Source organism: Podarcis cretensis (assembly GCF_951804945.1).
Source record: "Podarcis cretensis genome assembly, chromosome: 14".
In the NCBI taxonomy this organism is placed as follows: domain Eukaryota; kingdom Metazoa; phylum Chordata; class Lepidosauria; order Squamata; family Lacertidae; genus Podarcis; species Podarcis cretensis.
Genome location: NC_137183.1, coordinates 41,830,704 through 41,858,157, shown reverse-complemented (window position 1 = coordinate 41,858,157; position 27,454 = coordinate 41,830,704). Strand labels below are relative to the sequence as shown.

Genomic DNA, 27,454 nt, shown 5'->3' with positions numbered 1-27,454 from the left:
CATGCAAGTCTACAGACAGGTCAGGCATCAACACACTCACACAACTGCCATGGTTCTAGAAGGGCCCCCCTAGTGCCAACACTTTCTCTAGGCACCCTGCCACACCAAGCAGCTATGAGCTGCCATTTTAAGTTTCTCACAATGCCCTACAGTGCCTGCCATAGCATCCCTCCAGGGCCTTGTGTAAGAATTAAAATGGCAGCTTCTCAAATGTTTGATGGTACCACCAGAGAAACTTGCAGGTTGGGGGTGGGGCTGCTGACATTGGATGGGGTCCACCAGGTAGCACTTTGCTGTGGGCCCTCTAACCCTGGAACCGCTCCTAACCTACAAACCCAAGTGGGCTGATAAAAAGTACCCTCTGGACAAATCTTAGTCAATCCAACCAGGGCTTGCTACAGAGGGCATTCTCTCACCAATGACACTCCTTTCTGATGTTTCGCTCTTGGCACCAGATCCCTCGGGACACCTTTGATCATGCAGCCGTCGCTCTCGTGCGCTGCTCTCTGCTGTCGCAACGAAAGGCACGTTTTCCTTCTGCATGTTCTCCGCGTCCAGCTCAAGCCTACGTTTCACCTTTTCAATCCCGCTCTCTGAAGTCTGCTCATTTCCGGGAGAGAGATTTGGGGTATCCATCTGATGCCTATGCTGCGTTTGCATCAGTAAGGGAGATGGCTTTTCGACATCGTAAGATTTATTGAGTTCTGTGGGCACGCCACATTTGGCTTTCTCCAGCAGGCCGATTTGCTTGTTAATGTTGACATTTGTTGTGTTTTGCGCTGTAATGGGACAACTGACCACGTGAACTTCCTGTGGACTTGGATGTGAAAGGCAAGTACCCGATGCCCTTGTTCCATCTAATTCAGACTCTCCTTCTACCATGGCACCAGCCGAGAACCTTTTGTTCTCTCGTTGAGCAACAGGAACCTGGCACACTTGCTTTCGTTTGCCAACCACCAATTCATCGCAAATGTCCGAAGAGCTCCTGTGAAAAGTGTGCATTTTGCTGGGGAAAGCAAGAGTAAAATCTGGAGTCAGTTTTGGCATAGGATCGGAAGCAATTTGCCGGTCACCAGCGTCTTGTGTGATCAAGTCCACAGCTCTTCCCTTTTCTTTAGGGCTTAATTCATACGCGTTTATTGGATTGCTAATGACAATGTGCCCCATTGAAGAAGGCCTTGGGCGTCTTCTGTGCATTTTGGGGCTCACACTTGGCTCTGGACTGGGTAGTTTTGAGTAAGAACCTGTGAAGCTTCTGAGAATGCTACTGTCACGTTCAAAGAAAAAGGTGGTTTTGATGTCCTCATCTGAATCCGAATCCAAAACAGGAGGCGTGCCAGATCTCATTGGTATATCCACTTTGGAAAAACTGGGCGATGCTACCACACCCATACTACTTTTGGGGACTGAGGTACTTTGCAAAGAAGTATTGGATTTAGTCATATTTGATGTGACCATACAACTTCTGCCCATCAACTTGCCCCTCTCTTTCACTGAGTCGCTCATTTTCACAGCATCATTTTCTTTGTCTGAATGGCTTTCACCACCACTTCTTTTTGAACTATTTCGCATGCTACGCCTGGTCTGTTCTCTCTGTATGTACTCTTTGGATTTTTTCAGGAGGTTCTGCAGACTCATGACGTAAGGATCTGGGCCTTCTGCATCAGGGGACACCGTCTCAATGCCTCCTTTCTTTACAGTATCGCTTGAAGACGAGAGGTTTATTGGATTGGAAAATAAACCTTCGGGGGAAGATGGGTTTTCAGAGGGGCTAGAGCAAATGTCCTTTGGTTTTTGAGGGATAAACTCCTCAGTTACTCCAGGAGAGTTCCCATTTGCTGCAACATGTAAGTCTGCTGGCTCAACCTCTGGTGCCGTTTCAGGTTCTGCAGGCTCACTAAGAACAACAGGACTTGGTAAAATGCTGTCTGACTGCATTACAAAGCCATTCAACACTTTGGATTCTAAATCCAAAGGAACATTCTCTGTGTCAGGCTGATCCAAATCACTTTTAATGGACGACTGCTTCATCTGTAAGGAGGGAAAAGAATGATGTAGGCTGTTCAGATGTTAAAAGTTATATAAATACAAGTTATTAGAACAGGTACAAAAAACACATACACCCAATTCCACACACTTAAAGGGGTTTTAATGTTTTTGGAACAGTTTAACCCATTCCACTCCAAAAAACAAAGCACATCAAACGGATTGTAGAACGAAAGAGAATGTCAGAAGCAAGTTTTTAAGACATTTGCGCCTGCTGGTAAAAGGAAAAGAATCTCACTGGTTACGTAGAAGACTTCTAAGCACATCTATAACAGCTCAGTGAATCCCAACAGTCAGATCAGCTGGCTTGCTCACTTAGCAAATAAAGGAATAAACAAAGGAATAAATGCATTTTCACATCTAGATTCAGGTGCTAGGTATAAGCATCTAGCTTTTATCTGCTAATTTTAGAGAGCCAATATGGTGTCATGGTTAGGGTCCTGGACTAGGTAGCAATTATGCCTTTGAATACCGGTTGCTGGGAATCACAAATGAGGAGAGTACTGTCACACACAGATCCTGCTTGTGGGATTCCCATGAGCATCTGGTTGGTAAATGTGATAACAGGGTGCTGGACTGGATTGGCCTTTGACCTGATCCAGCAGGATTTATGTTCTTAAGTTGCCTCTTTTGTTATAACCTGTGTTAAACCAGTCAACTTAGCCTGCTTCACACTTCGCAGTAAGGCAGATGTAAGCTCATTGTGAACATGCCAGCTCATGGAAAGGAGTTCAGACCTTTTCAGGTCAGCATGAAATGCTGACTAAGCCAAATTTTGCTTAGCGTGATGCCCCAAACCAAGGTTGTGGTCAATGTATCTCCTCAAATACAACTGGTTTCTATAGGACAAGTATTAGTTTTAGACTGTGGTTAAGGAAGAGAGACCTCAACCACAATCCTGGGTTTGGATGATGCTAAGTCAACCTTGGCTTAGCTGCCCTGCAGCACTAAGCTAAAAAGCTGAGGAGTATGTTTGGCTTTGAATGACAGGCCAACATGAGCATTGTGGTGAAACCTTCATGAAGCCAATTAGTTGGCTGGAAGCTGAGGAATGAAGTTTAAAAGGCTTGTATTAACTGCAGGGTGTTTAGAAGAAGGCTAACTGATTAGTATTTTATCCTCAACACATGCTCCTACCACATCTTTCAACTCCCAAGCTAGGTAATGGTTGCCATGCACCCAATAATAAACATAGCAAGAAAATGAATAGCTCATGTTTGGTCCCTATTATTACTTAACTGAACAAGTTGAACACAGGCTCCATTTAGCAAGTGAGCTAATTCAAGGGCTATAGAGTTTTGCTACAAGCCGAAACATTCTTTTATTGTGCCTGTCAAGGACTGTGAAGATCTCATTCACAGCATCCAGCTAGTATAGCATTAGTTGAACAGCCTCTCTTGCATACAAGCCACAATAACCAGTCTTCAATATTTATAGTGTACTAACAGCACAACCTGATCATGTTTAGTTGGAAGTTAACTGCATTTTCTAACCGCTACACTTTATTTACTGTAACTTTATTTACTATAGTTACTATTACCGGGGCTATTCAATATAAAAGGAACCATGGCGATTACAGTGGTGTGGAACAGCAAACAAAATCTATCTGCTTCCAAATCAGACCACTCAGACAACTGCTGTAACTACCTTTTCAGAAAGGCTTCTCAATCTCACCTGCACATTTTCCAGAATCTCCTGAACACGATTCAGCAAGGCTCTTTTCCTGGAATTCTGGCGCCAGAGTTCTAAATCCAGCGCTTTCTGTCTGTCTTGTTGTAGCTCCTTTTTTTTCTCAAGAGTAAGCTGCAAAATGAAGTCGGAGAGAGGGAGGAGATAAACATGTACACATTTAGAGAAGTAGCCCCACCCCTGACATAACCAAGCAGAGCAGCGCTGACCTACTGCATATTAAAGCAAATGAAGCAATACACATTACCATCTAAAGAGGTTCTCCCTCTGTTTTCCTCCACCCTCACCAGTAAGATCATTAGGCTCAGCACAAAATCACCTAACTGCACCACTAGTTATGTCCGCATGCAGTGAAGTATTTCTAGCGTAAACATCCTTAATTTCAATATACAAAACAATATGTTTGCTCCCAAAACAATTTAGGCAGAACAGTAACCTGCCTATTACCTACTTACTTACTTATCAAACCTTTATTAGGCATTATGCAGGTAAAACCATAAAAGGAAAATAACATATAAAAGCCTTGAGATATATATAAAAAGGCAGGAGTTGGCTACATACAAATATAAATATATACATATAGAATCAGTGGTTTTCCTTGTTAGCCTGCTCCTTGGAGGACTGCTGCCAAAAACTCGGCTACCCCCGCCGTTACCCTTTGGTCAGCGTCGGATAGGTAGAGTCCCACACATTCAGCTTGCTGGGGTTCCAGACCACCCGAAAGGGGGGACAGCACGCGTTGACGGAGCGTACTGTACAATGGGCAATGAAAGAGGATATGCTCTACAGTGTCCGGGACATTCATAGAACATCTGCAGAATCTCTTGCTTCTGGGAATGTTTTGATATCTTCCCCAGACAAATGCTGAGGGAAAAACATTCAAACGGGCCAGCATAAAAGCCCTACGTTGGGCTGGGATTATTAATTTAGAGACGTAATTGGCTCTGCAATCTAAGATATTTAAATCGTAGAATCTGGGGGAGCAAATTTTGTTTACAGCTGCCATAATATTTTGTCTCTCGACATCCTTTAGTCTAGTTAGGATATTATGGAGAATATATTGCTCATTAGAATTGTACAGGAGCTCCAGCTCGATGCCTAAAGATTCAATTTTTTTTTCAAGGTGCTGATACCATCTTGATTTATAAGGGTCTTTGAGCAAATCAGCGAGCAGACTTGATGGAGGGCAGCGAAAATGGCAGCGTAACCAATACTTTATTGAGGTGGACCATGCCCAGTATTCCATTGTGTGTATGCCTATTTCTGCACACATTGTTTCATATTTGATCATAAGAGGGAGTCCAAGAATACGTCTCAAAAAGCTGGAGTGAATCTTTTTTATATCACTGTTATATGCTTGGACCCATAGCGGGATACCATAGAATATCTGGGATTGCACTTTTGCTTGAAATATCTGATTGGCCGCAGGAATAAATTGATTACCTTTCTGATAATAAAAACGGGCAACTGCTGATGAGATGCACTTTGCCTGTTTTATGGCATTTGTGCGATGGGTTGCCCACCCTAAGTTGCTCTGGAATAAGATTCCCAGATATCTATGGGTTTTCACTTGTTGGATTTCTTGCCCTCTTATTTTCCATTTCTCTAATTTCCAACCATTCGAGAAGACCAAAATTTTTGTCTTCTCATAATTTATAGAGAGTTTGTTACATTCGCAGTAAAGGATCAGTGAAGATATAAGACGTTTCAGACCCAAGCTCGTTAGTGATAGTAAGACAGCATCGTCTGCGTATAATAAGAGAGGAACTGGTTTCTGATTGAGTTTAGGGGCATGTGATTCTATTTTTTGAAGGTAATCTGGCAAGTCTGATAAAAATAAATTAAATAGAAAGGGGGCAAGAATACACCCTTGTTTTACCCCTTTCGAGTTTGGGATGTCTGAGGAGAGGTGACCTTTGGTGTTAAGTTTGACTTGACAGGTATTGGAAGAATGTAGATTTTGCATTAGAATCAATAAGCGCTGATCAATTTTTAATTCTGTGAGTTTCCTCCACAACTTTGGGCGGTCAATTGAGTCGAATGCACCACGAAAATCTACAAAAGCAGCGTATATCTTAGATTGCCTTTGGGATCTGTATTTTTCAACCAGATGCATAAGTGTAAGACAGTGGTCTAGAGTAGAGCAACCTTTGGAGAAACCTATTTGTTCTTTCCCTGGTAAATTTAGATTTTTCATCCAGGTAAGAAGTTTAGATAAGAGGTGCTTAGCGTAGATTTTCCCTATCACTGATAGTAGGCTTATCGGTCTATAATTCCTTGGTTCTTTTGGGTCGCCATTTTTAAAGATTGGAATAATTATTGATCTTAACCATATCTCAGGTATGGTCCCATATTTATCTATAAGAGTAAACAATTGAGCTAAGGGTTCTGCCCACCAATCTATATAGGTCTTAAATAGTTCTATTGGTAGACCGTCTGGCCCAGGAGATTTCCCCGATTTGAAGTTTTTAACTATCTCTCTAATTTCCTCTTCCTCTACCCTTGGCCACTCCTGGAGTTTATTAATTTTATTTTTAATGGTTTCATTTCCTTTAAGTTCACCGTGTAGATTGTTAAATACAGATGTAAAGTATTGGGACCATTTAGATTCTGCAATTGGTGGCAGAGTTAGTTGATTTTCGGCTTTCAGTCCTCCGTACACTAGGCTCCAGAACGCTTTGTTGTTTTTACTCTGAATTGAGTCGAATAATTGTAGCCATTTTTGGGTTGCGTATTTCTGTTTCTTTTCGGCCAGAATATAATGGTATTTTCTTTTTTCATCAAGATAAGAGGGCTCTAGTTTAGTGCGATTATTTTTAAATGTTTGGCGCAGTTTTCTTTTTAGCTGGAAACATTCATCATCAAACCAAGGGCTAGCGCTATATTTAAGTTCCCAAACTTTAGGTGGAGTACTAAGCTCTACAAGCATTTGGAAGATTTCATTATAAATTTTAGGAATATCACAGTAGGAATTAGTGGTCTTTAAGTTGAATAATACTTGTTTTCTCAGGTTAGCTGTAAGTTTATGCCCCACTTCTGCACTCATTTCCTGGGACCATTTTAATTGGGTCATATGTTTGTATTGAGAAGGTTCTATGATATTGTGCTTAGTTATTTTGGTTTCGTCCTTTAAGCTAATAGACAGCAATAATGGCTGATGATCGCTTTCAGTGCGCGTTCCAATTTTGAGGTCCATGATCGAATTTATAATATTATAAGGGACAAGAATATAGTCGATGACACTGCATCCTCGGGGGGAGAAGTATGTAAACTCCCCGCTTCTATCGCCATTTGTTGAACCGTTCACAATCTGCAAATTAAAGTTGTTACATAATTCAAGTAGGCGTAAGCCTTCGTTGTTAACAACCCTGTCTCTGGAGAATCGTCCTATTTTCAGGGCATGTGCGATATCATTATCAGTATTCCAATTTAGTTTGCTACATAGTTGTTCATTGTTGGTTCCCACTCTGGCATTAAAATCACCTGCTATTATCAGTGAGGCATTTGGGTATTTATCGGACAGATTTTCTATATAAAAGGTTAGTTGTGACCAATTTTCACTATTGATGTTGTTTTTGGTTGGGGGGATATAGACATTTACAAGTAGCAAAGAGTCTTTTTTTTGGGTTAAAAGTAGAGCTTGTGCAAGTGGTAAACATATTTCTAGTTGCTTGATTTCAAACCCTAAGTTGTCTTTGATCATACAACAGAACCCTGCTTTCGGCCGGCCCTTCGTGTTTGTTTTCAATGCGGGTTTCGTATAGGAGATGAATCCGTTAATTTTAATATCTCTAGTTGACCATGTTTCTTGTAGGAGTATTAGTTCAAAATCCTTAAAGAAGTTCATTAGGTCTGGGTCTCCGTCTTTGTTTCCCCACCCTGCGATATTCCAGGACAACAGGCGTAGGATCCGTTTTTGGGTTGGTGGCTGGTTGACAGCATTTAGTCATTCTAGTTCTGTCATTAAGTCCAGCGAGGAATTTTTTCTTGTGCAGATACAGCCATTTGTCGCTGCTTTCGGTGGGGGACGTAATGGTGGATCTTTTAGATTCTTTTTTAAAGTGCGGGAAATTAGAATTTCCTCCCTTTCTTGATTTTCTTCCTTAACTGTTCCTTGTTCCTGAGAGATTTCTGTGGTTAGTGGGCTATTATGGACAGTAGGACTGTTTTTAGTCTCTACTTCCATTTCTTTGGCCTCATTAGGTGTTGAGCTCGGTGTGTCAGGTCTGTTGGAGGTCATCTTTTGTTCGGCAAAGTTAGAGTCCTTTGTGGTACTTAAATAAGGGGTACCTATTTCGTTTGGAGCTAGTATTTGATATCTCAGCCAGGAGTTTGTAGTCTCATTACTGGAGTTTTTCCTTGCCGTTTCATATTCTAAAGGCGGCTGGATTTGTAGCTCTGCATCTATACATTTGAAAGTTCCATTTGCAGCTCTCTTTTTGACTATGCATTTTGGGGAAAAGGCTGGCAAGTGTAAAGTTTGATTGTGTATTGTATCTACTGCATTTTGTTGACCTTGTCGGTGAATTTCGGTCAATCTGGCCTGTAGTTTCGTCAATTTACTGAGTATGTTTATTTGTTCTTTATCTGGTAGCTTGGCAAAATTACTCAGCAGATCTTCTTCTTCTGGGACTGTCCAGTCTATTGTGTCAAGGGCGAGGTTGTTATTTGATGCTACAGTCGCATGGTTTGGGAGCTTGGATTTTTCTTGCGTAATTTTCCGGGTAGCTGACTGCGGTTTCTCCCATCTACTGGGTTCTTCCACGGGGGTAGGGGAGATGTCGGCTTCTGGTGGAATGGCCTTGTTCATCTTATTCTGTCTTTTAGATGCAAACAATGGTCTGGGTGATATATCTTCAAAATGTCGGCGCGGAAAAATTCCTTTCTGGGCTAAATGAGCCTTTACCCTTAAGATTTTAGTTGGGATTCTATGACTACCAAATCTTAGTAGTACTTTTTTGGAATATCCGTCGTTAGTGAGCCTCTTGACTGCTTTTAAGTCAATGCTTCCGCCCTCAGAACCAAGGAGCAGATTTAGATGGTGTCTGGCCCAGAAAGATGACTCCCAGTAAGGTAGGGGTCCTCTATATGGAAAAATGTGGAGAACAATCTCACATGGCCTCAGTATCAGGTTGATTGAGTGAGGGGGGCTTCCTCTGATTTTTGACTGATTTAGAGGTATAAATTTGTATTTGTTCTGTTTATTTCCAGGGGTTGTTAAGGATGGCAAAAAGGGAGTGAGTTGCCTCCTTTCATCTGGGTTATCCAGCTTCTTGGAGATGTTTTGTAATTGTTCAAAGATTTTTTGAACTGTTTGAGCAGTCAATAGGCAGCATTCCTCCAGCAGCTCCACCTTTCTATCAATTAGTGCTTGTGCCTATTACCAACATGGTTAAGGCTTACTTGTTTCCTTTTTAATATGAATCATTATGAAGAATTTGGAGGGACAAAAGGCATCTTACCAGTGGAGAAAGCACAGGAATGCCACTGAACTGAATAAGTGAAATATATTTGTGCTGAATGGATGGAGAGGCTTCTCTCTGCAGTGGGTCACCTTGGATCTTTGCAAGCTGCTTCTTGCAGAACTCCTCATAATCCTCCATTTTATAAGCCAACTGGGCTGCAAAGAGAAATACTGTCATTCATAATAATAATAATAATAATAATAATAATAATAATAGTAATAGTAATAATAATCAAAAGTCAGGATGCATGCATAGAAAAGTTTCAGAAAAGCAACCCAATTCCACAATACAGATGCTCTGTGATATCCTGGGAGGCAGGTCACTGGATAGGAAACCATGCCTTCCAACATTGCTACCACTCTATTCGACAACACTGCAATGGGATTAGAAAAGGAATTTTAAGTACCAAGCCAACCACATATGAATTCTACCTTGTGCATGATTTCATAAAGTCACTTTGTCTGCTCCACATGCATATATGCAGATAATGTGAATGACTAATAATAATAATAATAAATTTTTATTTATATCCCGCCCTCCCCAGCCGAAGCCGGACTCAGAGCGGCTAACAGCAATAAAAATAACACAGCATTCTAAAATCAATTCATTTTAAAATCAATTCAAAATCAAATTAATGGCAACCATTGGGCTAGAGTTCTGTGAGGAGTACCAAAGGAGAGGGTCAGACTGTGCCCTGGCCAAAGGCCTGGTGGAACAGCTCTGACTAACTTGGTTCAATCCATACAGGAACTAGCTTCCCCTGTAATAAAACTCTCCCTATCCCATACATTAAGTATACAGGTGACTCTCAACTTGCAACAGAGTCGTGTGTAGTCAAAACACAATGGGTTCAAATGGCGGGTGGGATTACCAAGGTCTTTTTTCCCCAGACACCCGCCTGCTTTCTTCCCCCTCTCTGGGTTTTTTTTTGCCAAGTGTGCATAGCAGAATGTGAAATGTGTGTGAAGTTGCACACAGGCATCCGGCCACTACAATTTTTCTATCTCCCTTTCTCCAGATTGTGCCTAGGACCCCACATGTCGCCTATTTTCTTCTGCTAATTAAGTATTTTGTGATGCCCAAATCCATGTTTCTTGGATTTCCAAATGTGTCCTCATCCAAAAAAAATGTTCATCACCCTAAGATGATCAGTATGTAGGAGGCATTATGCAATACGCTGTACAATGTAGCTGGATTTTTCTAGTTGTGAAAATTAAGTGAAACATGTCGCACTTGAAAGGCATCATCCTGGAGGGGGACTACAGCTCAGCGGCAGAGTACCTCTTGCATGCAGAAGGGCCCACTGTTCAAGGTCCATCATCTCCGGTTAAAGAAGGACCAGATCAGGAGAAGGGAAAGACCTCTGCTGGAGACCCACAGCTGGAGTAAACCGTACCGCATAGATGCACAAACTGTCTGACCTGGTGCAAGTCAGCTTTCTTTATCAGCATTCTTTGCCCCCTTTAACCAGCACGACTCTGCAGTGAGAGTCTCTACCAAGTCACTAGAGGATGAGAAAATTCCAATGACAGCCAACAATCTAGAACTGCAGCTGCTCCTACAGAGTGCCAAGGAACCGGAATGCTGTGAAATAATGAGTGCCTGTTATCGTATGCCACGGGCTCGAGTTCTTGAATAGGAGGCCATCTCTTAGAAAGGGCAGGCAACATCCTAAGTAGAAGATTTCTGGGAGTGAGCAGGAAGAGAATTCCTATGTTACTTCAAGCAGCACACTGGTTCAATTATATCAGATATTTTAAAAATTTGAGAAGTGCACTGCAATGTGCCCCATGTTCGCTGTCACCCTGTGCCAACCTGAGCCAAGTTATTCTGATTCCCATTTTACAGAGAGAAAACTAGGGTAAACAAACAGAGAGACAGCGACTTTCCTAAGAACACCCAATGGGAGCAGCTTCACATATTCGAATTTCCACATTAATTCTGTCACATGCGATGGTCACATCTGCACATACATCACTCTAACCATAGGTTACATGAGCAGGGTTGGTCATGATGGCATTTCAATGCAAGTGTTCAAACCAAAATAGCTCAGGCAATTGATGGGTCTCAACAGTCCCTTAAAAAAGGACCAGTTTAAACTATGTGTGTCAGCTCCTTGCAGGGGTTTTTTAAGTCATCAACTGTATTGCTTTTAACCAATTGGGCAGTTAAACATTCAATTATTACAGCATCTCAACAACAGTGAACTCTTGAAACAAACAATTTACTGCAGATAATCATTTCTCCTAATTAACACACAACTGATTTATTATGATTACTTATATTCTGCCTCTGGGGCTGTGGTTTACATAAATAATCAAAATAAACTGAAATCAGGAAAAAACTATATCAAAACATAAAAACTCATTAGGATCCTTCCCACTGAGCAAGCTGGTTCTATTCTTTACTGTAAAGAAAACACTCTTGATAAAAAATATCAAGAGACGTATGGGATCTTTCCAACTGCACTTCACAAGATACTTTCCAAAGGTATAGCTCTAATTAAGAAGCCATGAATGAGTCTGCAAATAATTAACTGGTCTAACAGGAGTGGGGAACCTTCCAAGGACCACAATGCAATAGTGGGCAGGGCCAAAGGCAAAAGTGGGCGGAGTAATTAATAGAAATTTTTACCTTTGGTGAGTTTCTACACATACATATCTATCCCTCTCTCTTCTACCCACCCTCTAGCATAATCAGAGTTCAAGGACCCATTCCAGTCAGAGCAGGGCCAGTGAGCAACGTAGCCTGTGGAGACTCCAAGAGGTGTGGAGAACTGGATTCAACACCCAGGGCTTGATGTTTCTGACTCTGCTCAAGTAGTTTTGGTACTAGCCCCACGCCCAACTCCTATTCACCATGAGGTACCAAATTGTCAAGGAAAAAACAAACCCCCACACCACAAGGGCAGGCGTGGCCAGATTATTATTTAGCAACAATATAAAGTGATCTCAAACTCTTTGCAGAACAACTGAAATCAGTGGACTTAAAGAACTTAAGCCTATTTCAATAGGTATGAATAACACTAGATATCACCTGAAGTCCTTGCCCAAAAGCAGGATCCTGCTACTCAAAGAGTAGCCACCTTGTGTTATTCTATCTTCTACAGTCTTTCCAATCAAGGCTTTAAACAAGTGTAATACTTCAGAGAACTGACTCTGAGCATGTGCTGAGTACCATTATTTTCCCATTGAATAATAGGAGTCCATCCCTCACAATTAGAATTAAAACCGCTTCTCTCAAACCTAGCTCTCTCACACCTTTATCAATATATTCTAACTTCTGAGGCCCTCCCAAATCAGCACCATCGCTGCTCCACAGCTGAAAGCACAGGGATCCTTGTACGCATGCAAAGATCTGTGGACGGGGCACCAAGCCAACAACAGCATTAGAAAGAGGAAAACAATGGCATTAGAAAGAGGGAAACAGAACAAGATGTCTTCAATTCTTCCTTAAAAAACACACGTACGTAAACACCATTAGAAGCAAACATTTTGGGATGAGGGGACGCATGTGCAGTGTGCACAAATCTAAAATGAATCAGTGGGGGAATCCTCTATGTAGGTACTCAACCAACCCTACATCTTGGTCTCTGAGCAAAGGAAGACTTCCCCCCCGCTTCATGGAACTTTTCAGCCTGCTTCCACATATTATGTACTTATATGCACAAGCCACACCATCCCAACTCAGTCCAAGATCCACTGAATTATGGAAATGTTGATAACATTTACACCCCACATTTTCCATAAGAACTATAAAGCAACTTACAGTAGAAATAGGAAGAAACAACCTTTCCCCCCCCCCCAGAAACCAAAGTTAAAAACAGCAATAATAGAAAAATTACACGGAACTGTAATAAACAGCAGCAAAACTCAGAAATGAAAGTTCCCAGCAGTTCTTAATGCAAATTCTGCCCCAGTTGTCCTGTCAAATAAATAAAAAAGGTAAAGGTACCCCTGCCCGTACGGGCCAGTCTTGACAGACTCTGGGGTTGTGCGCCCATCTCACTTAAGAGGCCAGGGGCCAGCGCTGTCCGGAGACACTTCCGGGTCACGTGGCCAGCGTGACATCGCTGCTCTGGCGAGCCAGAGCCGCACACGGAAACGCCGTTTACCTTCCCGCTGGTAAGCGGTCCCTATTTATCTACTTGCACCCGGAGGTGCTTTCGAACTGCTAGGTTGGCAGGCGCTGGGACCGAGCAGCGGGAGCGCACCCCGCCGCAGGGATTCGAACCGCCGACCTTTCAATCGGCAAGCCCTAGGCGCTGAGGCTTTAACCCACAGCGCCACCTGCGTCCCGTCAAGTAAATAAAGGGACCACCAATTACAACCTTCTTCTCAGGTTGCTAACTCTTGAATAGGTCCCTGCCTTTAAGAGCAGAGAACTGGCCTGCTTCAGCCATGAGCAGGTGTGGCACATACCTATTGTGTGTATATCAGTTACAATTGCATTGCATATTGCACAGTTATTATTTTTACTTTATATTCTATCTGTCTGGGTTGCTTTTTAAATGCTGCTTTGGTTGATTATTGTATATTATTCTTAATAATACTGTACTCATGTATAAAGCCACCCACCAATAAACACTCCCATGCAATAAACTACTGAAACACACAACATAAAATGTTTTTAAATGAGCATCAAACAAAAAATGCCCTTGCACAGATGCACCGACAAACTAGTTCACAGCACAAAAACCCTATCAAATGAAAAAGGCCGAATATATACCATTTCTGGGTTTCATTCTTAAAGAGGCCATGCTTTCGCAGGGGGCACGAAGCATTTTAAATACCAAAACATTATTATCCTTATGCATTTTAAATAGAATGACCATTACGTGAAGCACTGTTTAAAACGGAGGAAGATTACCAGTTTTTTGTCAGGGGCAACTTTATATATGCGTTTCTTTCTTTCTTTATATAAAAATAATGAAACCTACAGAATATAAGCATAAAGGCATAAAACACGTTTAACAAAGAGAAGATGGGGCGTTCCTTCACCTGCTGATTTCTGCAGAACAAGACGCCGCTCAAAGGCGCACAGGCCGAGGCAGCTCGCTCGGCTCCTCTTCCCGGTCAGTTGGCAACCCTCCTGCTTTTGGGAGCGTCTCTCGGCCTCTTCCCCTTCAAGGCTGCCGCCGTCCCCGCTTCTGAGGGAGCCCGCAAGGTGCGCGCCGCCTCCTCCAGCCAGGTGGCTCCTCCGCCGCCGCCCCCAGCCGAGCGGGACGCGCTCCTCGCCCGCCACAGCCCGGCCCCTGGCAACGCCAGGCCTGCCCTCCGCCCCGACACGAGCCCGCCTTCCAGCTTCCGGCTTCGCGGGACAAGAAACCGCGGCAACCAGCCGCCAACGGCTGTCACTAAGATACCGCGCTGGGAGGAGAGGAAGGGAAACTACAACGCCCACAGAAGCAAGGAGGGGCCCGCAAGGGCTCAGAACGCGGAAGCTTGCGCTTGGCATGCTGGGAGTTGTAGTTTTTAGTAGCTCGCCGAGGCGTTTCGGTTTTAATTAGAAAAAGAGCCAAGGGAAATAAGCGGTACCCATGTTAATGGTGTTTTAATTCCCACAGGCTTGCTGCAGTTTCTATGATTCCGAAAGCATTGCTGTTTGGACCCCTTATTTGCCTCTGCTTTGCTATTTCTATCTGTTTTCTGTGATGATTTTGTTTTATGCTTGATTTTGCGTGGTAATAATAATACGTTAAAGTTAGAAAAACGGACTTGGGTTTATATTGTAACTTTAGGTTGTGAACTGCCCTGAGACCCACATATTTATTTATTTATTTATTTAATCAATAAACAACAACAATAGTAGTACTAGACTTAACGTTCGCCATTGTGTGCTGCAAGTTGTAGCCACGAGTCCAGCTCAGACATTTAGATGTGTTCCAAAGGAAGGAATTCCCTCCCTGATTTCACTATTACGCCTTGCTGACTCGTCCACACATGATGTGGCAGTTTCACAGGGCGTCAAGTCCCTCTTTGCCCCTTCCCAGAGGTAGATGCTGAGAACCGCTGCCTGCATCCCGCATCAGCCTCAGCCAGCATGGCCAGTGTGATCGGGGTGAATGACACATGTAGCATCCTTGTGATACAATGCAATTATACAGCATCTGTCTACACGAGAAATAAGCCCAACGGAGTCCAACAGGACTTCCTCCTAGATATAGAATTTCAGCATTAGTAAGTCTTAGTTGATCAGTTTGTACTTTCTATGTTGAGGGTGACTGCTTCGTAGGGCATTGGGGGTCAGAACCAAAAGCCAGTGGGGCTACCCACTTTCCCTTGGGAAGGTGTGGTCTCCTGACAAGGCCTTCAACACACTGCTGCTTCCAAGACTGTTTAAAGGACTTGGGGGGGGGGAGTTTCTGTTTCGTTTTGTTATTATTTTTATTGTGTTTTTTATGCTGTAAACTGCCCTGAAATCTTCGGGTGAAGGGTGGTATACAAAAGAAAAAACAGAACAAAACGGCATCATAGTGCCCATTGAAGGAGGACAACAACAACAACAACAACAACAACAACAACAACAACAACAACAACAACAACAACAACAACAACAACAACAACTGCATGGTGTGGACTTGGACTTGGCCTGCGCAGCTTCAAGGCAGAGTTCATTCTGAATGCACGGAAAAGAAAAACCCGCCCCTCGCCTTAATCCTTCGCTCCATATTGGCTGGCGGCCCGGGCAGCTGGGCGGCGATTGGCTGGGAGCCGGCGCCCTCGCCTCACTATTATGCTGTCAAGGCCCAGGTGAGCTTTGCCTCCTCGGCGCCCGCCGCCTTCGCTGACAGTTGAGGGAGCGGAGGGGAGGGGGCGGGGGCGACTCCCCTCCGCCTGTGGGGCCGCCGGGCCGCCATGTTCTGCTACTCCGAGGGGCTGCTGGCCGCCTTCTCGACGGTGCTGCTGGCCGCGCTGGTGCTGAGCCGGAGCGCCGTGCTCTCCTGCCTGCTGACGGCGGGCCTCTACCTGGTGCTGCGCCTCTTCAGCCTCGAGCCGGCGCCGGTCCAGCGAGCCCAGCTGGTCGTCCAGCCGCGCGGCAACCCGGCACGCATCGCGCACCGCGGCGGCGGACACGACGCGCCCGAGAACACGCTGGCCGCCATCAGACAGGTCAGACCCCCGAATATTTGGTTCTCTTTATTATACCACATCTTCTTCCCCCCATCCCACCCAAAAAAAAAAAAAAAATGCGAGGGAAAAATTAATTACAAATTAAATATTCTTTTTTGGGGGTGTTAAGGCATCCGATCGGAAATAAAGCCATGCCCTGCAGGGGACTGTGGTGGTGATGGCGAAACAGAGCAGAGAGTGAAGGAAGGAAGGCAGGAAGCAAATGTTTTAAACCCGGTTAGAGGGTGTGGAAGGGACTTGGGGTGTTTAACCCATTCCCTGTTGCTGGAAAGGGCTTCAGAGTAATGCCACAGCATTCATTGGAAAAAATTTCCCCATACAGTGGTACCTCGGGTTACATACGCTTCAGGTTACATACGCTTCAGGTTACAGACTCCGCTAACCCAGAAATATTACCTTGGGTTAAGAACTTTGCTTCAGGACGAGAACAGAAATCATGCTCCAGTGGCACCGCAGCAGCAGGAGGCCCCATTAGCTAAAGTGGTGCTTCAGGTTAAAGTAGTACCTCAGGTTAAGAACAGTTTCAGGTTAAGAATGGACCTCCGGAATGAATTAAATACTTAACCTGAGGTACCACTGTATATGCTTGTCGCTATTGTACCTGAAATAACACATGGCATGCATTGTTATTGTTAACATGGTATTTTATTACAGCCATATCCTAAAGCTATGTTGGCAGTCATCGCTGCATTTTACGGAAGCAGCTGTCACTGCGTGTAATAATTCTTCTGTCCTGCATCTCTTGCCATTCAGTTTCATCAAAATACCCTGGGTTCTAGTACTAGGAGAGGGGAAGAAAAATTCTTTATCTATCCACTTTTTCCTCACTTAACCTTTGCTCCTTGGTAAATTGCTCCAGCTTCGTGATCGTAGGCAACTGATCATAGAATCAAAGTTGGAAGGGACCCTGAGGATCATCTCTAGGGCCTAGGCCAATCCCCACAATGCAGGAATATGCAGCTGTCCCATCCAGGGATCAAAGCTGCAACCTTGGCGTTATCAGCAATACACTGTCACCAACTAAGCTATCCAGCTCATTTCCCAACATTGCCCTTTTCTGCACCTTTCCCAGCTCTCTAATATTATTTTTGAGTTGTGGTGATCGAAAGTGGGCATAGTACTGTTATTGCAAGTGTGGTCCACACCATAGATTATGCAAATGCATTATGATAATTGCAGTTTTATTTATTATACCTTACCTTTCTCTATCCCTTACCACTAAAAGCCAGTTTAGGGAGAACTCTCTTAAACAACTTCTGGAAGGTTCAGGGGCTTAGGTATAAACGAAGGGGACATTCTACAGTGTAACATAAATAAAACGGGGGAAGTCTAAATTTTAGTTTGCTTGGAGGAAGGGGGATGCACAACAGAAGAAGACTAGAACAGGGAGGGGTCCAAAAATCGTGCATCTTTCTATTCTGTTTCATTGGTGTGATTGAAAAGTATGCATCCTCTTATAGAAGCAACTCTCCTTGTAGAAAAGAGAAACTACGAGGCAACTGCAGGCTCTTGTGGACTATGCAGCAGTACTGGGATTAAGCCCATCTTTTGTAAGGAACATGCAAACACAAAAGAACAAGCCTGGATTTTCTCTTGACCAGGAGAAGTAACAGACCATTCTTCTCTTTAGTGGGCAGATGCTGACTTTCCCACCCTAGAGGGTTGTGACTTACCAGGAATTTTAGAATTTAGGTCCAAAGTTAATCTCCACATATTTTATTTTATTTTATTTTAGTCTGTCTGTCTGTCTCCCCTTCCAAGAAGCTCAAGGTGGCAGCATATATGGTTTCCCTCTTCCCTATACAGTATTATCCTCACAGTGTTCCTATGAGGTAGGAATTTAAGTAGACTAGCAATGAGTGTTAAATTCTGGAATAATTGTTTTAAATTCTGGAATAAGAGACCTAATTTCAAAGTAATGTTCCAGTGCAGACTTGCAATGGAATAGTAAACCTTTGAGGTTTATAACCTGTCCTGAAGCTAGTGGTTGCAATTAAATGTGTGACAAATAAGGGAAGGTAACCCTCACTTGCTGTACTAATGAGAGTGATTAAAGCATCAAGGAACCACAGGGATTATTGAGATCAACTGAAACCTAAACAGAGTAAGGAGATTAACAAGGGAGATGAGGTACAAATATTTGTGAATCATTAGTGGTAAATATAGTAACCTTCCACTTCCCAAGACAATCCATTGCAAACTCATTGAGGGGAGATGCTGTTTACTCCTCTGTTTCTTATCTGTTCTGCAAATCAGATAACTGACTTCCACAGTCTTTGGTTGGACTTTTATGAGAATTAAAGTGTTTCCTTATCTGTGAGCAGGATACACATTGCCTCTCATTGTTTGTTCACTTCACTATAAAGATAAGAAACTCAACATTTAAAAACAAATACAAATTGTAAATTTTTCTTCTTTGAAGAACCCAGCAAGATTATTATTTTTTTCAGTATCAATGTCAGAAAAGAAAAAGCCTGGCAACCCTCTTGGTGACACAAGAGGACACATCCCTTAAAGAAATCAGTACACATTTTGCAGGATATCTTCCCAGAAAAGCTTTCAGAGATAAAATTAACTTCCCTCACATTCACTCTGCAGGTTACAGAAGAGAGCACCTTCATTGTTTATTATTTCTTTTATCTGAAGGCTTGTCTCCTTCCAAGTTACAAACCAATCTCACCTCAGATGTTTGGGTGTCTTGGAGCAGAGCGTAACCTGATGATATTAATGGGTGGGGGAAATTGTGTGGAACCAAGTGGCCCATTAGAAACCCTGGATCCAAACCATTTAGTGTTTTAAAGTTGATAACCAGCACTTTGAATTGGTCTTGAAAACACACTAATGCCAATTGAATACTTTGAAGATATTAAATAACAGGCCCCCAACAGCACCATCTCAGTTTGTTAACTAACATCTAACCCATAACAATCAGTTAAGGGTTTTTACTCTCTAAAATCTGATGAAAAGCAATCCTAGAGTTGGGTGTCACCCACATAATGGTGATCATATCTCCAGATGACCTCTCCCAGCAGTTTCATGTAAGCATTAACCGGCATGAGGGAAAAGATACTGTACAACCTTGTGGATCTCCACAGGCCAATTAACAAACAAGAAGCTGAACACTTAATCCCCAGATCTGCCTTCAGAAAACTGTCCTTTAGGCTGGACAGGAACCGGTACAATTTTGTACTCCGAGCCCCAACCTGGCCTGGCAGTACAAAAACACTATACTATGACTGATGGTACTGAAAGGTCTTGCAGCACCAACGAAAGTCAGGTCACAGCTGGTTTCAGTTTTCCCATTTCTAATGTGATGGTAACAAAACACAGATTACAATGCAAAATTTGCATTGTTATCCAATGTCCTGTTTAAAGCAGTTTGTTTTTTGTTTATCAAGGCAGCTGAGAATGGAGCAACAGGGGTGGAAATTGACCTTGGATTCACTGCTGATGGCATTCCTGTCCTGATGCATGACGACACTGTAGACAGGACCACGGATGGGTCTGGAAACTTAAACAGCTTGACCTTTGCTGATATCAGAAAATTTAATCCAGCTGCTAAACATAGATTATGGTAAGTGAGCAATCTGAAGAACACCTTCATTCATACCTGGAAATACAATATTTCTGTACCATTACATAAAACGTTTTCTCTTACAGCCTGATCCTATGCATGGCTATGTGGAAGCAAATCCCACAGAAATAATTATTTCTTATTCCCAAATAAGTATGTAGAGATAAGTGGTTTGTGAAGATGAGCGCCACCTGTTCCCCTTGATGTAGCGATGGATGGGAAGACCTGGCTTCAAGCCACCTCTCAGCCACGAAGTTTATTGGGTCATCTTGGACAAGTCACTTGGTCTCAGTGTAACCTACTTCACCAGGTTCTTGAGAAGGTAATAGGTGGAAGGAAAGAATCGTGAAGAATGGGTGGGAAATTCTTCCAACCAGATCTGTTTTCTGTCAGATAATTCCAAAATACTGTAAGGGTGCAGCTTTGGACTGTTCACAAGCATCACCAGCAGAATACTACTGGATATAATAAGCTTGGACTGTTTACGTTTTGGTAAAAACACATACTTTCTTGATTATTTTAGTTCTTTCTAATATTAGGTCACAGTCGGAGCCATCTGTCTTGTAGATTTTATGGGAAATAAGTATGCTTATAATGGAGTCAGGTGACTGATAGGTGGGTGGTCCCATCCACCTGTCAGAGTTGGCCCACGAGGTGAGAGGAGATAAACATCTGGTTCACCAATCAGAGAGGCCCCCACCCCTACCTTAGATGCTTCATGGTGATAAAAGTGAACAGAAGCATTATTCCTTTTTTTGATGTAAATGTTTATGCAGGAATGCACACAATTAAAGTTTTACTATTTCTCGGTAGGAGGGATTATCGTGGAGAAAAAATACCAACTTTGAAAGAAGCTGTTTTGGAAAGTATGCATTACGATCTCACAATCTACTTTGATGTCAAGGGCAATGCAGACAAGGTACCATTTTCTTCCACTGTGCTGAAGCCTCACATTCTTGTGGGACAGCACATGGTAGAGGTCTTCCATTTGATCAGATCTGAGAGATCTTTCTTAGTAAAACATTAATGCAATTTTACCAAGACAAGAAGAGCATTTGTGCTGCTTCCTTTTCAGCCCATTTACAATCATAGCTGATTTACCTCACCTTTGGTCTTATTCATAGTGATATAATACTGAATAACTTAAGCCCCTTTCCTTTGTGGGTGAGACTAGTTAAAAATAAGCTTGAAACAACATTTTCTTTAAGTTGTAGATGTGAGGTAGGGAAGGGGCATTTATCCCGTTTTCTGGCACTGTGCACAGGGAATTATACATGTATGTATATATGTATGCATGTAGATGCCTTATATATAGTCAGACTGTAGATCTGCCTAGTCCAGCCTTGTAGTCCAATAGTTGGCAGCTTTCCAGAGCCACAGACAGGGGTCTTTCCCAGTGCTGCTGCTACCTGAAATCAGTCTTAAATGGTGATGCTGAGGACTGAACATGTCACCTTTAGCATAGCATGTACTCTAATACTGAGCTACTGGTCCTTTTCTGAATCTGTCTCTTACGTACTGAACCAAAATGCTTGCCAAAAGCAAATATTCCACTGGAGCAAATTGGGCCTTCCTTGATGTATGTCTCAAACAATAATTTTATCTTTGTATACACACCACTACAATAGCAAGTACCCTTGTCTTGACTAGAAGTACCTAAGCCAGCTGAATGGCGAAACCAAAGGTCAGCATTTTGCATTCAAAAAAAATATGCAATCCTTTCCATCTCCAGTCTGACCTTCAGGCTATAATAACAAAATTTCAAAATTACCTTTAAACTGCTTTGCACTTCTTTCATGTAACTTGTTTCCTGGCAGGCAGTTGCAGCCCTAAAACCCCTGTACTTGGAATATCCTCGGCTGTACAACACTAGCATCGTTTGCTCTTTTATGCCGGACGTTGTCTATAAGGTACAATTTTTCACCTAAGTGTTCCGTTGTTGCCATGGTAAGATTTTAATTTGGGTAATTTCAGCCTTACACGTACATAATCTTACGGAAGTGGGGAGGATATGTTAAAGATTGACAAAGAGGCCTTCACTTTAAAATCTTGAATAATTCTGTCCACTGTGAAGCGTCATATGGACTCCCCTCATTTTGCAAGCACAGTGGGGGGGGGGTTTGTATGGGTCATGGATAAAGGAGGTCAGGGCTTACTGAAGACAGCTTATGCAGGACCCCCCAAAACCTAAAATCAGTCCTAAGCTTGCTTCATGGGGGGGGGGTGTACAGGTACCCAATACAAGCAACCCTAATCATTAGTTTAATTGCTATAAACCAAATAGTTTTAAAACTATTCCAGCTCGCAGCTCTTCAAGGCAGATACATAATTTGGGAAGTAAATAAAATCAGTAAGGTGTACTTCTAAGAGTATTTAGGTTTGTGGCACAAAATGTCTGGACTTCTTTAGCAAACATGATGCAAGGTTGAGTTCCAGCCTTTGACTCTTTCTCTACAAACGCCAGACTACCAGATATAGCAAGATTACATACCATCAAAGTCAAGCTTGAAATGATGAAAGTCAAGTCTCCCTTGCAATATCAGTCTTTGTACATCAAAATGTATTCATTTGTTTCTCTGCTTGGCCTTGTAGATGAAGCAAGCTGATAGGAATGTTTTAACAGCTCTAACCCACCGACCATGGAGCTTTAGTTATTTTGGAGATGGGAAGCCTCGCTACACTTCCTGCTGGAAACATTATTTCATGATGATGCTGGATGTCATTTTGGACTGGAGCATGCACAACTTCCTGTGGCACTTCTGTGGGGTTTCCGTTTTTCTGGTGCAGAAAAATTTCGTTTCACAGTAAGCAGAAAACCTTGACTATACTCTGGGATAGCCAGTGGGAGGTGCCCTCCAGCTGCTTGTTGGACTACAAGTCCCATCAGTCCTGATCACTGCCTATGGAACCCAACAACATCTGTAGGGCACTGTGCTGGCTATCCTTTGTCTAACCCACCCTCAGCTAAGATATTCCTCAAAGGATCGGGGGCGGGGGGATGAGGGGGGAGGGTAGGCATACACCGAATCATGCAAGACATAAAAGAACAGAGTGCAGGTGTCAACAGTGGGTGCCTGATGAGCTTTTATTTAAACCACCCTAACTGTATGGGTGGGACGCAGGTGGCGCTGTGGGTTAAACCACAGAGCCTAGGACTTGCTGATCAGAAGGTCGGCGGTTCGAATCCCTGCGACGGGGTGAGCTCCTGTTGCTCGGTCCCTGCTCCTGCCAACCTAGCAGTTCGAAAGCATGTCAAAGTGCAAGTAGATAAATAGGTACCGCTCCGGCGGGAAGGTAAACAGAGTTTCCGTGCGCTGCTCTGGTTTGCCAGAAGCGGCTTAGTCATGCTGGCCATATGACCTGGAAGCTGTACGCCGGCTTCCTCGGCCAATGAAGCAAGATGAGCACCGCAACCCCAGAGTCGGCCACGACTGGACTTAATGGTCAGGGGTCCCTTTACCTTTACCTGTATGGGTAATTCTCATTTGTAGTACTTGTAAACAACCTTTCAGCGTAAATAACCTCTTATGGTAGCTTGAAAAGGCAGCTTTGTGCAAGGGCAGGATAATTTAGCTCCATACACATAGCCAAGGCTTTCAGGTGGGAGGATACCTGGGTGCTGCTTCCTCAGCGAGGGCACTGGGGACATGGAGGGAGGCAGGGCTTTCAGCTGGAAATGTACCTAGGCATGCTGCTGTTTCTCCCTCTGATGGCCTCAATAATTATCCCTAAGAGATGGTTTCCAATCGAATGCCACACCTTAACTTAAACAAAATAGGGGGGAAAGATTGTGGGTTAAGTACCAAAAAGATGGCCTGCTGTTACTATAGGGAACATGAAATAATAAAGGTTTGGTTTTAATTGCAGTCACTTGCAGTCTTCCCTCACATCATTTCTGACATTATCCTTTTTAGGGAATATGTGAGACAGTGGTCTTCCAAAGGAATTCAAGTTGTGGCTTGGACAGTCAACACATTTGCTGAAAAAATGTACTATGAAAATGTTCTCCAGGCCAGCTACATCACTGACAGCTTAGTGGAGGACTGTGACCCTCACTTCTAGTCTTTAGCCTTTGCTGGATTTTTTTGGGTTTCTTCTTTAAAGCAAACTGAAGTTTGTCAGCAGTGGAACTTCAAGGATTCATACTGATTTTCTTGGGACTGAATGATCACAATGCAAAGTGGATCCAAATGTTTCTTTTCATCATGCTGGATGGTGTCTTAATATTACAATCAATTTTAATCCTAGCAAGAAGAATTGAGAGCCTAAGAGAGGGCTGTGCAGCCCTTTTGAAAAATCAAGTTGGTTTAATGCAGGTGTGGACTTGTAGAGGATTGACACTTTTTTTCTAAATTAAGCTGCATTTTTGAAATAAATCAATGCTAGGCCTTTACCAATCACTGACATGACTTGAAACACATTCATTAGCCTGTACTTAGAATGAAATAGTAGGAAAACAACTGCATATACCTCCTCGTCTAGTCAAAAGACAAACCAGTTCCCCAAGGCGTGGACCAGAAAGCAAGAGAAAATCAAAGCATTTGGGAGGCTGGAAGAAATTAGGCCAGGTGTTGCAGGTTGCAGTACTGCCTTATGGGTAAGTGGGTGGCTAGGTGCAACAGAATCCTCCCTGGGGGATATGAATAAGAGGCATTAGCTGAAAAGCAAGACCTGGCAACAACATGGAGCAACACCACAGCCAGGACTAGACTATATATGGGTAAGTAGGAAGAGATTTGGGGGGCTCAGTTTAGGTGCCAATTTGAATTCACATTTGGCACTGCTTTTGAAGCAACAAGTTAAATCTTACAAATTAGGATCTGCTCATCTGATCAAGATTCTTTGCAGGTTGTCCTTGCACTTTACTATGAAAATGCATGAAGTACAACCTATTCCAAAGTAATAGCTTTCAGAAGATCACTCAATAACGCACACAAAGGAAATGCCTTTACTATGGAAGTTGCTTATGTTAGGGAAACTAGAAACTACCTGACAAAGTAGAAGCAAAGAAAATACGACCACTTGGGGAGAAATGGATGCTGAAATCTAGTAGGGATACAGAAGCACTTGAAGAACTAGGAGTACACTAGGAAGGGCAAAGGTTGTGCCTTAAACTCTGCAAACCAGCTTTTCACAGGAAGAAGCCAAGCACCACAAACAGCTGAGCAGCAAGAACTCGCCCGACTCCTGTTGTAGATGCAATCCTGATTCCAGCAGCCAGGCACTCCTCAAAAGTGCTCTTGATTGCAATTCATACGAGTAGTTTGGCTGGAAGGAATTAGCTGGGCCAGATGGCAACTGAAGCAGCCAACCATTGATGTAGGAGAAATAAGAGGGTCCTTGTCAAACAATTTAAAAATGTGCAGCTGCAAAGTCACAGCTAAAACAGGTTTCTGTTTTCCAAACTTACATTACAACTTTTTTTTTTTGCTGGTTATGTAGCCATTGTTCTCCAGAAAAGGTTGGAACTGCACAGAGATGAAGTAAGATATATGTAACCAGATTTAACATTTCACAGTGATGACACAATGCATGTTAATTAAAAAAACAGAGCTCTCATTATCATTCTTTATAAATGCCTCTAATCTCTGTAAAAAAATATTCTGATCAACACAGCAAAAATAAAGCATTTCAGAAAGATTACAACAAATATTTACAGACCTGTACTTGGCAGTTATTAACCGCAATAATTTACACTAATCCAGTAAGAAAGTTCCATGAAAAAGGTATTTAATCTCACATCTTTCCATATGTAGTCAATCCTGTCCTGGATTCTGTTGATGAGCTGCATCCTGTTTTAATTATGTTTCACAATATTTTCAAAAAAATTATAATAAAGCAAAATTGCAACCAGTGAAAAAATACGTTTTTTAATGCAAAAAGCCTTGGTTTTCAACACCATGCTTCATTTGTCAATTTTCAAAAGTGCAGACAGATCCTTCTAAGGCCTCAGTAGTGCAAATAGCAAAATTCTCAAGAGTGCTTCTCTGTCCATTTTGCACTCCTCCACTTTCAGGAACTTTCATCATCTCCCATTTCCCATTCAGCCTCTTGCCTGGCTCTCAAAGCCAGAGCCAGAGCTTCGGAAGCTGTAGCATTCTTGGCTGGATGGCTACTCTCATGAACTGCAAGCAAGACAAGATGGCAAAGAATCAGCACTCATATTTGAAAGAAGTTACCCACATTCCTAATCAAACCATGGCACACATGGAATGGAGATTATCTATTCACAGCCCCTTTTGTTAATGCCTCTCTTGGTCATTCACATGTTTTTAACAAGCATCCTTAAACTGAACATTGGTATTTTGAAGAAAAATCAGCTGTGTGTCCCAGATATGGAATGCACTCCCAATCTGGATTGGAACCCTATTTCCTCCAGAAGATGAGGCATACTGCAAGAATTACCTTCAGGGGTAAACGGGTGGGTGGGAGAGAGATCGTTGGCAGGAAATTTGTGGGACCCCAATCCAGACTGGGACTGTGCTCTGGACGACAGCCCATAGATCATTTATCTCCAAGGCAGAAGTTGCTTTTTAAAATTGGAATGATGATTTTGCTAGGTTCAACCAGTAGTCCACCTATGCTGATACACTTTTTCAAACAATGAGCTGGTTTGGTTGTTTGCTCCAAGCCTCTGGCTTGTGTTTTCCCTTTCTCTCCTCCACTTCCAATTCCTGATTCCAATGAGCCATAGTTCGCCCCACCATCCCATATCACCAAACCAGTTTCTGCTTCCTCTCCAAAATGGAATTGAAAAATCACCGTTTGAAGTGGCTTTCCAATCCTGATAGGTGGCAAACACAAACCATAGTTTGCCAATTCAGATGTTGACAACAAACTATAGTCTATACCATTCCTGACCAGGTAATCATAGCCCTATTCAGGTATTAATTTCTGAACACATGAAAAGGACTGTGGAAAGATGTGGGGCTAGCCCCCTTCCCTCAACAGCACATGAAGTGGCCACATCCCCCACATTACATTACACATGGGCAGGTCAATCTGAAGGGAGCTGCCTAACGCACATAAGAGTCGCTACAGAGATGGGGACCCTGAGTTTCCATGTTGGAAGCATCATGCATACAATATAAGCCTCTTGACTACGTCAATAACATGTCAGCTAATGCACTGTGTAGTTCTGTGTAGGGGGAGAGCCAGCCCTGCGCCCTCCTACTAATAGCTGAATGCCTGCTTTAGATCTTCAGAGAGCTGGGTTTTCATTTTTTTGCCACCTGCTCTGCCTATTTGCGCCAGGCTTATGCTTACCACGAGAGAAGCTGGTCATCTGAGGTCTTGCAAGCTAAAGGGAAGAAAAACATAGCAATGTAATAATAGACAGATCCCCATTTCCTTATGTCTAAAATGAGGTGAGGGAGTTTCGGAGCTTTAATTGCCACATTCTTTATTCCCCAACTGATTGCACCTTGGAAGCACTCTCCTCCATTCTGCTTCTCCAGCCAGGATCTATGATAACATCTGTTTCTTGTGAGTGCCAAATCAACTATCAGAACACACCCTGGAGATTTTCCATGTATTTCCACACCAAC

General features: G+C 42.9%; 3 protein-coding genes across 11 annotated transcripts in view; 1 reads left to right on the top strand and 2 right to left on the bottom strand.

The window, feature by feature from the left end:
• The window catches only part of CCP110 (centriolar coiled-coil protein 110), a 31,715-nt gene extending 16,751 nt beyond the window's left edge, over positions 1-14,964 (bottom strand). The window contains exons 1-4 of one of the 7 annotated variants that reach the window (XM_079953684.1): positions 14,201-14,964; positions 9,198-9,355; positions 3,721-3,849; positions 417-2,031 (exon numbers count right to left, since the gene is read on the bottom strand). In XM_079953684.1, the coding sequence (XP_079809810.1) occupies positions 417-2,031; positions 3,721-3,849; positions 9,198-9,355; positions 14,201-14,657 (2,359 nt within the window). In that variant the 5' untranslated portion in view covers positions 14,658-14,964. Of the gene's footprint in view, positions 1-416; positions 2,032-3,720; positions 3,850-9,197; positions 9,356-10,481; positions 11,847-14,200 lie in introns of those variants that run through there. The other 6 variants (XM_079953682.1, XM_079953685.1, XM_079953683.1 and 3 more) reach the window with 6 other exon arrangements.
• Positions 14,965-15,928: 964 nt separating this feature from the next.
• GDE1 (glycerophosphodiester phosphodiesterase 1) lies at positions 15,929-24,307 on the top strand. 2 transcript variants are annotated; one of them, XM_079953976.1, is made up of 6 exons: positions 15,937-16,312; positions 19,732-19,907; positions 20,721-20,826; positions 21,725-21,817; positions 22,500-22,711; positions 23,822-24,307. In XM_079953976.1, exons 1-6 carry the CDS (start codon positions 16,058-16,060, stop codon positions 23,967-23,969), a joined length of 990 nt encoding a protein of 329 aa, XP_079810102.1. In that variant the 5' UTR covers positions 15,937-16,057; the 3' UTR covers positions 23,970-24,307. The 2 variants fall into 2 exon arrangements, with proteins under 2 accessions (XP_079810103.1, XP_079810102.1); XM_079953977.1 differs by lacking the exon at positions 21,725-21,817 and having other exon boundaries at positions 15,929-16,312.
• Positions 24,308-25,461: 1,154 nt separating this feature from the next.
• The window catches only part of TMC5 (transmembrane channel like 5), a 35,437-nt gene continuing 33,444 nt past the window's right edge, over positions 25,462-27,454 (bottom strand). For both annotated transcript variants that reach the window (XM_079953757.1, XM_079953758.1), the window contains 2 exons: positions 27,174-27,207; positions 25,462-26,032 (listed from right to left, as the gene is read on the bottom strand). In XM_079953757.1, the coding sequence (XP_079809883.1) occupies positions 25,920-26,032; positions 27,174-27,207 (147 nt within the window). In that variant the 3' untranslated portion in view covers positions 25,462-25,919. The remainder of the gene's footprint in view (positions 26,033-27,173; positions 27,208-27,454) is intronic.

Coding starts and splice junctions, on each gene's coding strand:
- GDE1 (XM_079953976.1), top strand. CDS start 16,058: ATGTTCTGCTACTCCGAGGGGCTGCTGGCCGCCTTCTCGACGGTGCTG. Junction 16,313..19,731: donor CGCTGGCCGCCATCAGACAG/GTCAGACCCCCG, acceptor TTGTTTATCAAG/GCAGCTGAGAATGGAGCAAC. Junction 21,818..22,499: donor TGCCGGACGTTGTCTATAAG/GTACAATTTTTC, acceptor TTGGCCTTGTAG/ATGAAGCAAGCTGATAGGAA.